General features: G+C 40.4%; 1 protein-coding gene across 1 annotated transcript; it reads left to right on the forward strand.

The window, feature by feature from the left end:
• The first annotated feature begins 4,597 nt into the window (after window positions 1–4,597).
• On the forward strand, window positions 4,598–12,889 carry txn2 (thioredoxin 2). Its single transcript, XM_051940910.1, has 4 exons — window positions 4,598–4,697; window positions 5,978–6,249; window positions 9,353–9,476; window positions 12,006–12,889. Exons 1-4 carry the CDS (start codon window positions 4,656–4,658, stop codon window positions 12,120–12,122), a joined length of 555 nt encoding a protein of 184 aa, XP_051796870.1. The 5' UTR covers window positions 4,598–4,655; the 3' UTR covers window positions 12,123–12,889.
• Window positions 12,890–13,288: the final 399 nt, after the last annotated feature.

Raw genomic sequence — 13,288 nt, forward strand, 5'->3', positions numbered from 1 at the left:
GCAGGAGGGTTAATATATCTCAAAATTAGGAGGTTGCATGAAAGCAAGAATCTATTTTTGAGTGAAAAACTGCTTCTTTTTTTAAAGCATGTCTGGCTTATTTTAAAACACATGAGCTTGACAATCCTGGTAAAATACAGCTTAAAATACATTTTACCAAACCATACTTCACTTATTCTATTGGCAGATTATTTCACTTATTTCAAGGTAAAAGTTCCTTGAAACAAGTTTTTTTTTCTTGTTTTTGGAGGGGCATTTTTTCCAGTGCGGGTGAGGTCGGCCTTATAGCACCGAGGCGTTCCTGACGGGGTCAAAGTGAACTGGGTCACCTGTACCTGGTCGTCAGTGGATGTGCATCTGGTGATGGTGCCCGGCAACCACCCAGGGCAGGGTCGCGCCCTCCCCCTCTGGATCTCCCCCTCCACCACCTCTGGCTCGTACGTCTTCGCCCTCCCCTCACCTCCAGGGTGTCACAGAGGCCTGCCTTGTTCTTGGTCCTCTCCTCCTTTCCACCGGGAGCCCTCAAAATCCCAGATATCCCTGCAATTTCCGGTGCAATGTTTATTTGGCGGAAAGAGGGCTTGGGGGGTGAAAAAGAGCCCCACTCACAAACAGTTTGGGCTGCGTTTGAGGGTAAACATGTGCAGGAGGGGTATGTGAGGAGGACTGAGGCTCATGTGTTCTGGTCCTGACACACAGATCCCACCTCAGCAGGGACACACAGCAGCGCTCTGTTCAGGCCCCAACGGCCACAGCCTCATAAACAGCCCACCGCCTCACCCGCCTCACTCCCGGTCTGCTCCCCGGACAGCGCCCCCTGCTGGACACAGGAGGACACTGTGTGGAAAAACAGGTTTGAACTCACAAACAGGGAACAACAAACAAACCAAGAGCCTGAAATATTAAAGATTCTTCTCCAGGCTGTTTGATCTTAACCCTCGTGTCGTCCTGCGGGTCAAATTGACCCGTTTTAAAGTTTGAAAATGTGGGGAAAAAATGTATTTTCACAGTGAGGACTTCCACATTTTCTAAAATTTTGGGGAAATTTTTGAACATTTTTTTAGTGGAAATAAAGAAATACTTTAAAAAAATGTTTCTTAAGAACATTTGGAAAAAAAATTTTTTGTGAATGTTCTTTAAGTTCTTAGAAGTTTTACTGATATATATATGTAATCACTTTAGATATTTTTAGGATTTTTTAGAAGATTTTTATTCATTTTTTGGAAATATTTAAAAAAAAACGTATATACTTTTTAATTTTTATTTCTTTCCAAATTTGGGGATTTTTTTTTTATATATTTTTTTAAGACAGACTTTTAAGGAACTTTCTTCCTGAAGATTTTGCAATTTTTTAAATAAATCTGGGGAATTTTTTGCTGAGTTTTTGGATTTGTTTCAGACAAGGAAACAATATTTTTTGGTGCCGTAAATGAGGACAACTGGAGGGTTAAGACACCTAAGCTTGACAACCCTGGTAAAATACAGCTTAAAATAAGTTTTCCCAGCTAATTTTAAGATCTCAAGATTCTCAATATCATATCTTATTTCAAGAAATCTTACCAAGACATTTTTCACTTGTTCTGTTGGCAGATGTTTTCACATATTTCAAAGTAAAAGTTCCTTGAAATAAGTTTAGTTTTCCTTGCTTTGAGAGGGGCATTTTTTCCAGTGTACCTTAAGGAGTCCAGACAGCACCTCACTTCCTCCTCAGCGAGAGGGGCTTTAGCAGGGGTACAGATAGGGAGGGCAGAGGGGCATCTGGGTAGCTGTAGGGTGAGGGAGGGGGGGAGTTTTCAGGAAGCAGGTGGGGCACATGAAAGAGGGAGTCCGACTGATAGATGGGAGGTAGGAAATGAGGCCGTCTGTCTCTCCTGTGGTTCGCCGCTGCGTCTGGTTCTTTGTGGCTGCATCTGGACACAAATAGCTGCTGCTGGTTGTTTGTTGTGACAGAGGCCTTCACTCCGCTATCTGCAATGCCCAGGCTTCGTAGCCACTCACAGAGCCTCTCGTCTTCCTCTTTCTCTGTAAGCGACGGCACCACATATTTCTGCCTCCCTGCACAGTCCACCCTGTAGCTTCTCTTTTTCTTCTTGTGCTGCTGTTTCTGTTTGATCACAGGGTCCTCTGATGTCTGGAGTGGAGTCACCAGTCTGGCCTGCCTGCCTTTATTTCTCCCTATGCTCATTGCAGATGGATAGAGATCAGAAAGCACCTCGCTTTCAGGGTGGTTGCTTTGTTCTTGAGGGCATTTTGATAGCAGAGTGCCTATGAAACCCCCTGACCTGTGCAGATCTGAGTCAGGCTCATTCTGAAAGTCTTCTGAAAGTGAGTCATTGCAATCCAGCAAACACATCAGGGCATGGTTTCCCGTCTGTATGTCTGTAAAGGTGAGCGTTTGGGAAGCTTCGACGGAGTGTATGTTGGCAGGCAGCACCGATCTGGACCTGTAGAATAAAGAGCGGAGTCGTTGGTGTGGGGGCAGACCGGCCGAGAGCCCGGGAGGTCCGATGGTACGAAACAGAGGTGGAGGTCGAAGAGCGGAGGAGGGTCTTGAAAGTCCAGCTTTCCCGTCAATGCTTTTATCCATCCTGTTCGTCAATAGATCAGCAGCAATCTCAAAAGACCTTGCACTGAAGTTATCAAAGGAAGTTTTCTTAACAGCCTTTTCTCAGTGTCCAAATGGAAGTAGAAGAACAAAACAGTTCAGGTAATGGAGGTAGAGAATGTGTAGATCTGAGCCAGACAGCACTTACCCTCGTGTCATCCTGTGGGTCAAAACCGACCCGTTTTAAAGTTTGAAAATGTGAGAAAAAGAAATGTTTTCACAGTGAAACTTCTGATGTCCATATTTTCAACATTTTTGGGAAATCTTTGAACATTTTTGGTGGACAAAATAAATGTTAAAAATGTTTCTTAAGAACATTCACACACAAAAAATATGTGAATGTTCTTAAGAAAATATTAGAAGTTTTACTGATACATATGTAATCACTTTAGATATTTTTAGGATTTTTTAAAGAAGTTTTTTACCTATTTTTTGAAAATATTTACGAGAATTTTCTTGCCAAATTTGGGGGATTTTTTAAATAATTTTTTTTAAGGAATTATTGGAATTTTCTTCCTGAAGGTTTTGCAAATTTCCAGAAATTTTGGGATTTTTTTTGCTCAAGTTTTGGATTTTTTCACACAAGGAAACACTATTTTTTGGTGCTCATAAATGAGGACAACAGGAGGAATAAAAAGTCTGACTCCTTACAAGATGATCGTCATGGTTGTCGTGACAAACGGCGGTCTGACTGAAGAACCAAAACTTATCCTCTGTGCTCCCTCATCCACCACAGTCAATTCAGTAATCCTCTCTTCTGACAGTTCATCTGCGTTCCTTTCACTCCACCGTCTCGTTCCTTCTGTTCCAGTCTGACTTTTCTCCTCAGCCTTGCATGACATCCATCTCTACTCCAAACAGCCCACACACCCTCTCTCTCTTTCATCCTGTTGCCCTCTTAGACATCAAAGGCAGAGTCCACCGGTTGCATCTCAGTAAATTATGAATTGAAAGTGAACACAGCACAGGAGATGTTATTTGTTGGGGAAAAGTGTATCCATACACAATTTAGTTCTTATTTTTTGTTCATATTCATAATGGTAGCTTAAAAGAAATGCAGCAAGGCTTTACCTACATGTTACTGCAGTGAAATTCCTGATTTAAAGCAATAGTTTGATACCAGTCTCCATCAATAAATTTAAAATAAAATGAAGACCATCACAAAGTGTTTTAATCATAAAGTAAAATGTTAGATTGTTAATTGTTCTGTATTTTGTGTCTCTTCTTGTAATATTTTGTCTTGTTTTTGTTGGGGTTTTTTTGTCTTTTTTGTCTGATTTTTGTCATTTTGATCATAAAATAAAATGCGATGTCATTCATTCCCAGATACCTGTGACTAAATGTGTTCTTTTGCAGACACACTGTGATCTGGAAGTCGTAATGTGGAAATGATAAACTGAGGAACAATGTTGTTGAAATTGAACTTAATTTTTATAAGAAATTTCAGATTGTTCCTGGTGTTGTGTAAAAAGATATTTCCTTAAATGTGAACATTTTCAGAACATACTTTTCTGCAGTTGGAATTGTGGTTATTTACAGGTTATCATGCTCTGATTTTACTGGTCCGACCCATTTGAGATCAAACTGGGCTGAATGTGGCCTCTGAACTAAGATGAGTTTGAGACCTCTGCTCTAAATTTTGATTGAGTAAGAGAATAAAGTAAATGTAAACTGTACATAGACATCTTCCTGTGCTTTTCTAACACCTTTGATGAACTGGCCTGTAGTTCCCACTCTCACCGGTTGGGGGCGTTGCTCGCTGAAGCTGCGCTAAAAAGCTGCTCGGTCCTTCTTCCTCTGCGGCTCCACCAGGAAGCACTTCATTGGTCCGAGAGGCCAAGATCAAAGCTGAACGAATAAGCAAGGTAAGAAACGAGAATACTCCGCCGTTCCTTCATTAACCGGGTCCGTGAGGGGGAGAAAGTGTTTCGGGAAAGTGTCCGGTTAGTTTATTTCTGTTTTAACGCCGAGAGGGGGAGGCGGCGAGCAAACGTTAGGAGGAAGAGGAGGAGGAGGACGAAGAGGGCAAAGTCATACGTAACGTAGATTAATGGAGGAGGCGAGCTGCCGGTTTACGAGTAGCAAACAGCGGGTAAACAGGATGAGCAAACACCGGAGATGAAGTTTAGTAGGAGAAAGAAAAAACGGAGGAATATTTACGATGTCAGACTGAATAGTTGTGTCAGCTGGAGAGTTTTATAACAGCAGAACAATATGGCTGTTTAGACAGAAAACCTGGGCATCTCACTGAAATAACATTTACCCAGTTAGCATTGCAACATTAGCTTATCTTAAAAGTAGACCTGATTTTTTTCACTTTTAATACATCTGACAACTAATACATACAACATATTTAGTCTTTATGTTAATGTTTAGAATATAGGATCAAATTCATTGAAAAACTACTTGGCAATAAATCCTTTCTGATACTGATGTCTATAAAATATCAAGGCAAGGCATTTTTATTTTTAATGTCTTATAATTAGCAATATTTTGCACATATGCCTTGCCTGTTTACATATGACAGTACTGCAATATTGGCAATATTTGCACATGTAGCTATTTTTAAATCTAATTTTTATTTTATTCTGTTTTATTTATTTGTTATTATTTCCTTTGTCAGTTTATTTGTTATTTCAGTTGTGTCACTCAGGGTAATCACTATGTTTCTGCTGTGTGTGACAATAAAGTTCTTGGGTCATTTTGTACACAGGAGCAGCTCAATGTGATTTACATAGAAACCAACCAACCAACAAACAAAAGCCCCAAGAATTAAAACACACAGTTTGGCTTCCTAAATGTGAACCTTTTCCGTTGTTTTCCCTCCTCTTTGACAGTAAACTACGGTTGCAGACAAGATATCTGGTGTTGGACTTTGAGAAACACTGATTGACTTTCTTCATCGTTTTATGAAATTTTGTGGACTGAACAAATAATCCTTTCAGAAAACAATCCTTTGATTATTTACTGTTCTGTTTAAAGATCCTGTAAAATATTGTGTGATGCGCCTGATATACATGCAGAATATAAAGTGCACATAAGATCTTTTTGCTCTGATCAGCTCTGTTGCAGTTTTTCATAGTTTTGTTTGTGGTTTCTAAGCTTGTGTAACGTTGGATACCTTGACCTTTCACTTATGGCAGAATCTAGTTCAAACTTGATTGTGCTTCCCTTAAATCACTCGTAAACCTTAGAGGAAAACACTCCCACTGCTGCCTGTAGAGGATGGACGCCCGTGAACATGCTGTACTTACATAAGCATCCTGTTTCTGTTTTGGCTTCAGCTGGTGTCAAACAGGCCTGAAATCACAATGAATTCAATTAATCCTCCTTTATTCTCCATTCTTTTGTGTTTTTTTTTTTTCTGCACAGATGGCTCACAGGTTGCTGGTACGTCGAATGTGGACGCTCTCTGTGAAGGATATCCGCTGCCTCCCGACATCCACCGCTGCCTCCTCTTCTTTTTCCACATCCCTGCAGTCCGCCACAACCCGGGTCTCCTTCCTCTCCCCATCACGCACTCTGCCTCGCACTCTTCCTCTCACCTCCCGCAGGGAAGTGTCCTTCAACGTTCAGGACAACGAGGACTTCACAGAGAGGGTCATCAACAGTGAGCTGCCCGTGCTAGTTGACTTCCATGCACAGTGAGTACTTCAGGAAAGGACAGGCTGTAGGTAGCTGCCTCATCTAGCTGGAGGTGTTTGCTAGTTCAGTTCAATCCATCCATCCATTATCAATACACCGCTTAATCCTCATTTGGGTCACAGGGGGTGGAGTCTATTTCAGCTGACTCAAGGTACATGTCCACTAGATCCAGCAATTTCCTGGATCCCATTCATTGCCTATGTGAAATGCGCCACGTTGCGTGCTGGTCCGGTTGCGGTGCATTTCAAGCTGTGATGTCCCTGCAGCTCATTTGCATAAACTAGACTCGACTTCTACTTTATGCAAATTTGACGAGGAAACTTTTGTCCAGCGTCTTAACTAGCCGTCGGTGAACCAAAACGAGGACAGATTCAGCTACTGCATAGCTTTTTTCTCTCCTCAAATGCTTTCAGAAATACTTTTTGCTGAAGTGTTTTTGAAATAAAAGAGAAAGTTTGTGACTGAGCCGCCATGTTGGTCCGACTTCCAGGAGCAGACAGCTGGAGAAGAAGGTCGGCAGGAGTTGAACACCGGCTACTGACCTCAAGTACACGCCCAACAACGGGCCATTTCGGATACGCTGCTATTACAGTTGGATTATGTTCATTTTGTCGTTTTTACTATAGAATAGCGTTACTTTAAACCAAGAACTGAATAAGGAAATTCCTTATCCAACTATTGCAAGGAAGATTCTGAAAAGAATGTGTCGTTATCTTCTGCCAAGTGGAAAAAATGGGGAAAAAAAAGAGACAGCTCGCTACAGGAACCATCTTATATTCAACCTCTGATGCAGAGACAAGGAGGCCATAGGGATCAAGAAGCAGGCGAGCAGTTCCATGAACCAAGACGAGAGGGGACTACACCCTCTAATGCCTGGGATTCCATCCTCCAGAGACCACCGGGCGGCGGGGGGCGTGGCCGGTCTGACAGATTCTGACAGATCTGTTAGCCACGTGTTTAAAAAGGACCCATCATGGGTGCGTGTATAGCTTGACTGGTTGAGCAGGCGACCCAGTGGCCTGGGTTCGATTCCTGCTCTGCATGTCTTTCCGCCACTCTTCTCCCTACTTTCCTGTCTGCCTCTCACACTGTGCCTATCCAATAAAGTCATAAAAGGCCAAAAAACATTTTAAAGTAAAAAAAGGACACATCATCACACAACAGATGACATTCTGAGGAAGACTGTGGATGTAGTTGAAACATGTCAGCAAGGTGAAACCATACTTTACTTATTTAGTTGTCGGTTTAAAAGTAACGCTTTTCTATGGCGCGTTTACATGTGGGAAATGCGCATCTAGTGGACACGTAACATTAAGGTGAAGGTAGAGGACACCCTGGGCATGTCACAGTCTGTCTCAGGGCTACATATGGAGACAAACAATCACATTCACACCTGCAGACAATTTATAGTTACTGATTAACCTCAGCATGTTGTTAGACTGTGGGAAGAAAAAGGAAGAACATGCAAACTCCATGCAGAAAGATCCCAGACCAAAACGTGAACCAGGGATTTCTAGCTGCAAGGCGACGGTGCTAACCACTGTGCTGTAGTTCATTTAAATGTTATATTGTATTATTTTTGTGTTTTTAAAATGTGTAATGACAGCAAATTAACTGACTTGTTGCGTTTGAGAACAGGAGGCTTCACTGTTTGCAAATTTCCTCCAGTCTGGTTCTTTTTGTCTTTCAAGGTTTTACACTTGGGCAACAACAAGGCTCCAGACTCATGTGTAGTTTTGTACCACAAAAACAATAATAATGAAGCTATCCAAACGGACTTCAGTCAAAATATCCGTATCAGTGCTGATATGCGACTGTTGTTTTGAGATTGTCTGCACTAACCTTCTCCAGTTACCGCTCTTCCTTTAAACGACTGGAAGTGTTACCTACAGTGTACATTTCTGGTAAAAATACATTTACTTACACAACCTACCATGGGACTCCTGTCATGAAGGGTTACACAACAGCTTCTGGAAGACAGCTGCTGGATGCTGTAAATACCATGTCCCATAGGGGTCGGCTTCATACTGAAAGCTTCTAAACTATTCGACATTTGGAATGTATTAGTGGTGCATTTTACCAAGGACTGCTTGATATACTGTTTGAGAATCGACTATGGCAATGTGCATCATAGTTGCATCTCAAGATCAGTGACTGGAGAGATGTGACTATCTCTTTTTTTTTTTTTTTAACTGCCTCTCTCCTCTCATTGCCCCTCACTGTCTCCATGATGGATTAAAGAGTTTGGATGATGGCGAACCTTGACCGGTTTCTGGGTCATGAGATGATTATTAGAGGAGAAGGGAAAAGGGATAGAAGTTTTTTTTTTTTCCTTGACAGACATTTTGACTTTTCAGTGCCAGAAAAACACAGGTGAAAGATTGCATTTGAGATGGCTCGTTTCCATCAAGCTTCCCGTAAAAGTGAGTCAGCATGCACTTCAGGGAATGAGGCCGTTTTCAGTGTTATTTCTTTGCCTTTCCTCATATCACAAGCCAAAGTGTCTGCTCTGAAAAAAGTCAATTAGCTGAATAAAAAGCTTTTATTGTGCTCTGTTATTGAGCTCTTTGGCACGACTTTCTATCCCAGTCAGCTCTGTCACTTACATGTTATTAATACACCAGGGCTTTACTGTGTTTGTGAGTTTTATTGTTTAGATTGGTCAGTATCTTATCAAATGAAGCCCCATAAAACAACATAAAATCACAGCTGTTAATGCTTTTATTGCTCACGAAATATTAACAGTTATCGATGTTTTGAAGTTGAATGATTCGTGACGTGTTAGAACTGACTGGCTCCACGTTAAAATATTCAGTAGAGTTCTACAGGGTGTCCCTAAAGTCTGGATACATCTGAAATCTCATCAGATTCATCTGCTATCTTTCCATATGTCCATCCTTCACGTCCACTGAGAAGTACCAGTTCAACTCTTTCTTCTTTCCACAAAGCCGTATTTAATCTGTGGAGGCAAAATAATTCTAGTTAATGAGATTTCCTGTGTGTCCAGACTTTCGGGACACCCTGTGCTTCTTGTCCTTGTCATAGTCAGTGTTGTTGTCTTTTAGGAAATGAATCCACTGACTCTGGTTGTGCTGTTTTTAGGTGGTGTGGTCCCTGTAAGATCCTCGGGCCGAGGCTGGAGAAGGCCATTGCGAAACAGAAAGGCCGTGTTGCCATGGCGAAAGTTGACATAGATGATCACACAGATCTGGCCATCGAATATGGGGTGAGACCGACTTACAGAATTTTTGTGGCACTGCTGACATTTGGTTAAAGGAGTAGTTTGTTTTTTCTGAGGTGGGGTTGCATCGGGTGCTTATTTATAGTCCGTAAATGAGAGCTAGCATGTCCTCAGTTTGTAAAAGTACTGTGGACAGCTACCAGATGTAGAATATTGTTGCTGCTTTGCCTTGCAGTGAGACAACTCTTTCCTTTGCTATTAAATTTTCTCAACTGTAAAACTTCAGTATTCTTAGTTTAAATGCACCAGTGCTGTGCTATAGTACCAAAGGAAACCAGTCTGACAAACAGATGTCACAATACCAGAATTTCTGTTGTATGTACCAAATCACGAATGTATTCAGTATGAACTCTTATTTCAAAAAAAATTTGAGATTGAGTTATGACCTAAGAAATTTTTTTTTTAAACTAAATTGTGCTAAAAAATATAAATCAGTCGACTTCTTTTTCGTGCAGCTTAGCATTTTTAGTGGAGCACTGAACTGTCTGATACACGGTGGTGGAAAAAAGTTTTTGAACATCTCACACATTTGCATGCATACTGCATTAAGAATCCCTCTTAGGGAGACTCTTCAAGTGCAGTTTCTTTTAGTACCATCACCATAATACTAAACAAATCCTAAAAAGAAAGCCATTAAAAACCTGGAATCGATTGGTCCCGTAAATATAAAATTTTGAGTATTGGATCATTTTTGATAGAATTTAGTTTTGCTAGTTTTTCTTGTAAACAATCAAAAAATGAAATTTGTATTTGTTTATGTCTGTCTAATGGAGCCACACCTTTTGAAACACAAAAGCACATTTTTCTACAAATATTTCATGATAATATTTGAAACTCTGTAAAAATTTTAAGGTTGTCGTAAACTTCTTTCCACCACTTTATTGCAAAAGAACTAAGCTACGGGTAATAAATGTATGAAAAATATTCACATTATAAAAAATGGTGGCCTTCATGTATTTAAAACAAACAATTCTGTGTTTTAAAACTTACTTATCCTTGTGAGGTCTTTGAGTTTTTGTCGTATTTCCTCAGACTTCAGCTTTAGATATAGTTGCTATGTGTTGCTCCTTGTCAGCATCCTCTCTGGCTAATGTGAAAAAACCAATAGGAAAACCACAGAGGATGTCACACACACACACAGCTATATGTAGCCACTAATGTTATCAGCAGCACCCAGCTCTCAATTAGAAGTTTCAACAATGTAGCCTAAACAAGCTAACATTAGCCTTTGTGAATGTCGTGTGTGTAAAACTGCCACAACAAATGCAGCTGCTACAGTTCACAGACAGTAACATTTCATGGTGCAAATATTGTGACAACATGTTGTAAATACAAAATAGCGACTAGAACTGTCAGCTTGAATCCTGCTGGCAGATCTGGATGTCTGTCTTTGAGCTGCTTAGATCAGTTTTTCTCTTTCTGTTGCTCTTTTGTTGTTTACATTTTGACTTGTCAAAATGCTTGACAACTTCATACATGACTTTTTCATTTCCACTGCACCTGCCAATGCCGTTCCAGAAAAATCCCAATGTCTAGAAGCCAACCTGTGAAAGCTGCAGTACATTTAACCATTGTGTCGTCTTTTTGGTCAAAATTGATCCGTTTGAAAATGTGGAAAAAAATAAATTTTCACAGTAAAACTTCTGATGTCCACATTTTCAACATTTTTTGTAAATTTTGAACGTTATTTGGTGGAAAAGAAAGAAATGTTAAAATGTTTCTTAAGAACATTCACAAAAAAATCTACCAAAATTCAGCAAATTTCGCAGGATTTTGGTTGATATTTATGTGAATGTTCTTAAAGAAAATATTAGAAATTTTACTGATATATATGTAATAATTTTTAGAAGATTTTTACTTATTTTTTGAAAATATTTACAAGAATTTTCTTACCAAATTTGGGAGATTTTTTAAAAATAAAACTTAAGGGAAACTTTGTTGGAATTATTGGAATTTTCTTCCTGAAGGTTTTGCAAATTTTCAGAAATTCAGGGATTTTTAGCTGAATTTTTGGATTTCTTTTTTCAGACAAGGAAGCAATATTTCTTGGTGCCTGTAAATGAGGACAACAGGAGGGTTAAAGAGTTTTGGTACTGACTTGGTGCCGTTGTTTGGCTCCCTAGTCTGACAGCAAGGTGAAGCTATGAGAACATTAAAAACAAAAATATAGTGAATACTTAAACTGATATAGAATTATTATTTTTTTAGCTGTGCCTTTTATAGGTCGCGAAAATGTTTCTTTGATCAGCTTCCATGCAGGTGCTCTTATCTGTTTCTCCACTGGGGATGTGCCAATTGTTCTACAATGACGATTGATAAGTAACCCCACTTCAAAGACACCGTCCCCTTCATGTCTTCTGAACTTGGCTGTAAAAAAACTATTTGTTGTTGTGATTGACGCTTTGATAAACCTTCCAAAAGGGACATAATTTACAGCCGTAGTATCTGATGTTGCTGCAACTTGTTAAGTCATATTTGTTCTGCCTCATGACTCTTAACTTGTTCCGTCTCCAGGTATCTGCCGTTCCGACAGTCATCGCCATGCGAGGGGGCGACGTCATCGACCATTTTGTGGGGATCAAAGATGATGATGAGCTGGACTCATTTGTCAGCAAAGTCATTGGACAATAAACCACCTGTCTCCGTTCGTACATGCACCACCGTTCTGCTGCCGTTTTTCTATGATTCTGGCACGGCCTGCAGTTCTCGGCCGCCATTTTGAGCCCGTTTAGCAACCTCCCTTAAATATACAAAACCTTGCCGCAATCCCAGCTGGCAAACTGTCAAACGCTCACACCCATCCCTAGACACACTGCTTCAGCTGTGCATTACTGCTTACGTCTCTCTTTCTCCCTCTCTTTTGTCTAGTGATGGGTGTGTGCCTCCACAAACCTTTTTATTTCGTGCTGTACTCCACTTTGCAGCAGCTCCAGTCTTTTTATTAACAAGTGAATCTGTTCATACTCGAACTTGCGAAGCTGGTGTGTAACTGTAAAAGTCTGTAGAATGGAGATAAACGCTTCAACTGTCTTACATGAGGGATGACAGTTTGTAGTTTTAGCGGCAGAAGAGGATTTAACTTTAAAGCCTGACAATACTGAATGAGGTATGTGACAGTGTTACATGTAGTTCCTGCTTTTGTCCACAAGAGGGTGGCGTCTCTCTACCATCGCAGAGCAACACATGGTCATTTTACACCATTATGCCTAAATAATGTGAGAATGAAAAACACACGTTTCTATGTCCGTCTGTCTCTCTCTGTGTGAGTGTGTTTCTCTGGGTTTCTGACTTGTAAAGTCAACGGGAATTGCAAATATGAGTTCAATTTAGTTTATTACTAAGAGGAACTCTATGTACCAGAAACATGACCAAGTGAAGAAATAAAGGAGTCAAAAGATGTTTGTGTTTGTCTCTGGTTGAGAAGTAGTCAGGATTTGGAGCTTCATTGTCCCTAATGACGCTGATGCAAGGTTTTAGTCATGCACCTTCCCTGCCTTAGCTGTTCTGAAAGCACTCAGAGGATGTGGTTATGAGCTCCAGTTTTATATCTGTGTGACTGTAGAGGTGCTAAATAAGATTTTTCGTATAAATGTAGCATCATAAAACAGGAAACCACTCATGTAAAGATACAGTGGAGTAACGGTGCCTTACCTCTTCTCTGAGTGTTGTAATCTGAATGTTTGTGTTTTGGCAGCCAGTCCAGCTGAGCGTGCATCAATATAAGTGCATGTGAATCCCTCCCTTTGAAAATTTTATAAACGGATCAACAGTGACCTCCCACACTACATTAGAAAAGT

Source organism: Acanthochromis polyacanthus, chromosome 21 (genome assembly GCF_021347895.1).
Source record: "Acanthochromis polyacanthus isolate Apoly-LR-REF ecotype Palm Island chromosome 21, KAUST_Apoly_ChrSc, whole genome shotgun sequence".
Lineage (NCBI taxonomy): Eukaryota > Metazoa > Chordata > Actinopteri > Pomacentridae > Acanthochromis > Acanthochromis polyacanthus.

What these genes read in the sequence shown, in the direction of transcription:
- txn2 (XM_051940910.1), top strand. Translation starts at nt 4,656, where the DNA reads ATGGAGGAGGCGAGCTGCCGGTTTACGAGTAGCAAACAGCGG. An exon ending in TTACGAGTAGCAAACAGCGG is followed by an intron (nt 4,698 to 5,977) that starts GTAAACAGGATG and finishes TTTTCTGCACAG; the next exon opens with ATGGCTCACAGGTTGCTGGT. An exon ending in CTAGTTGACTTCCATGCACA is followed by an intron (nt 6,250 to 9,352) that starts GTGAGTACTTCA and finishes TGCTGTTTTTAG; the next exon opens with GTGGTGTGGTCCCTGTAAGA.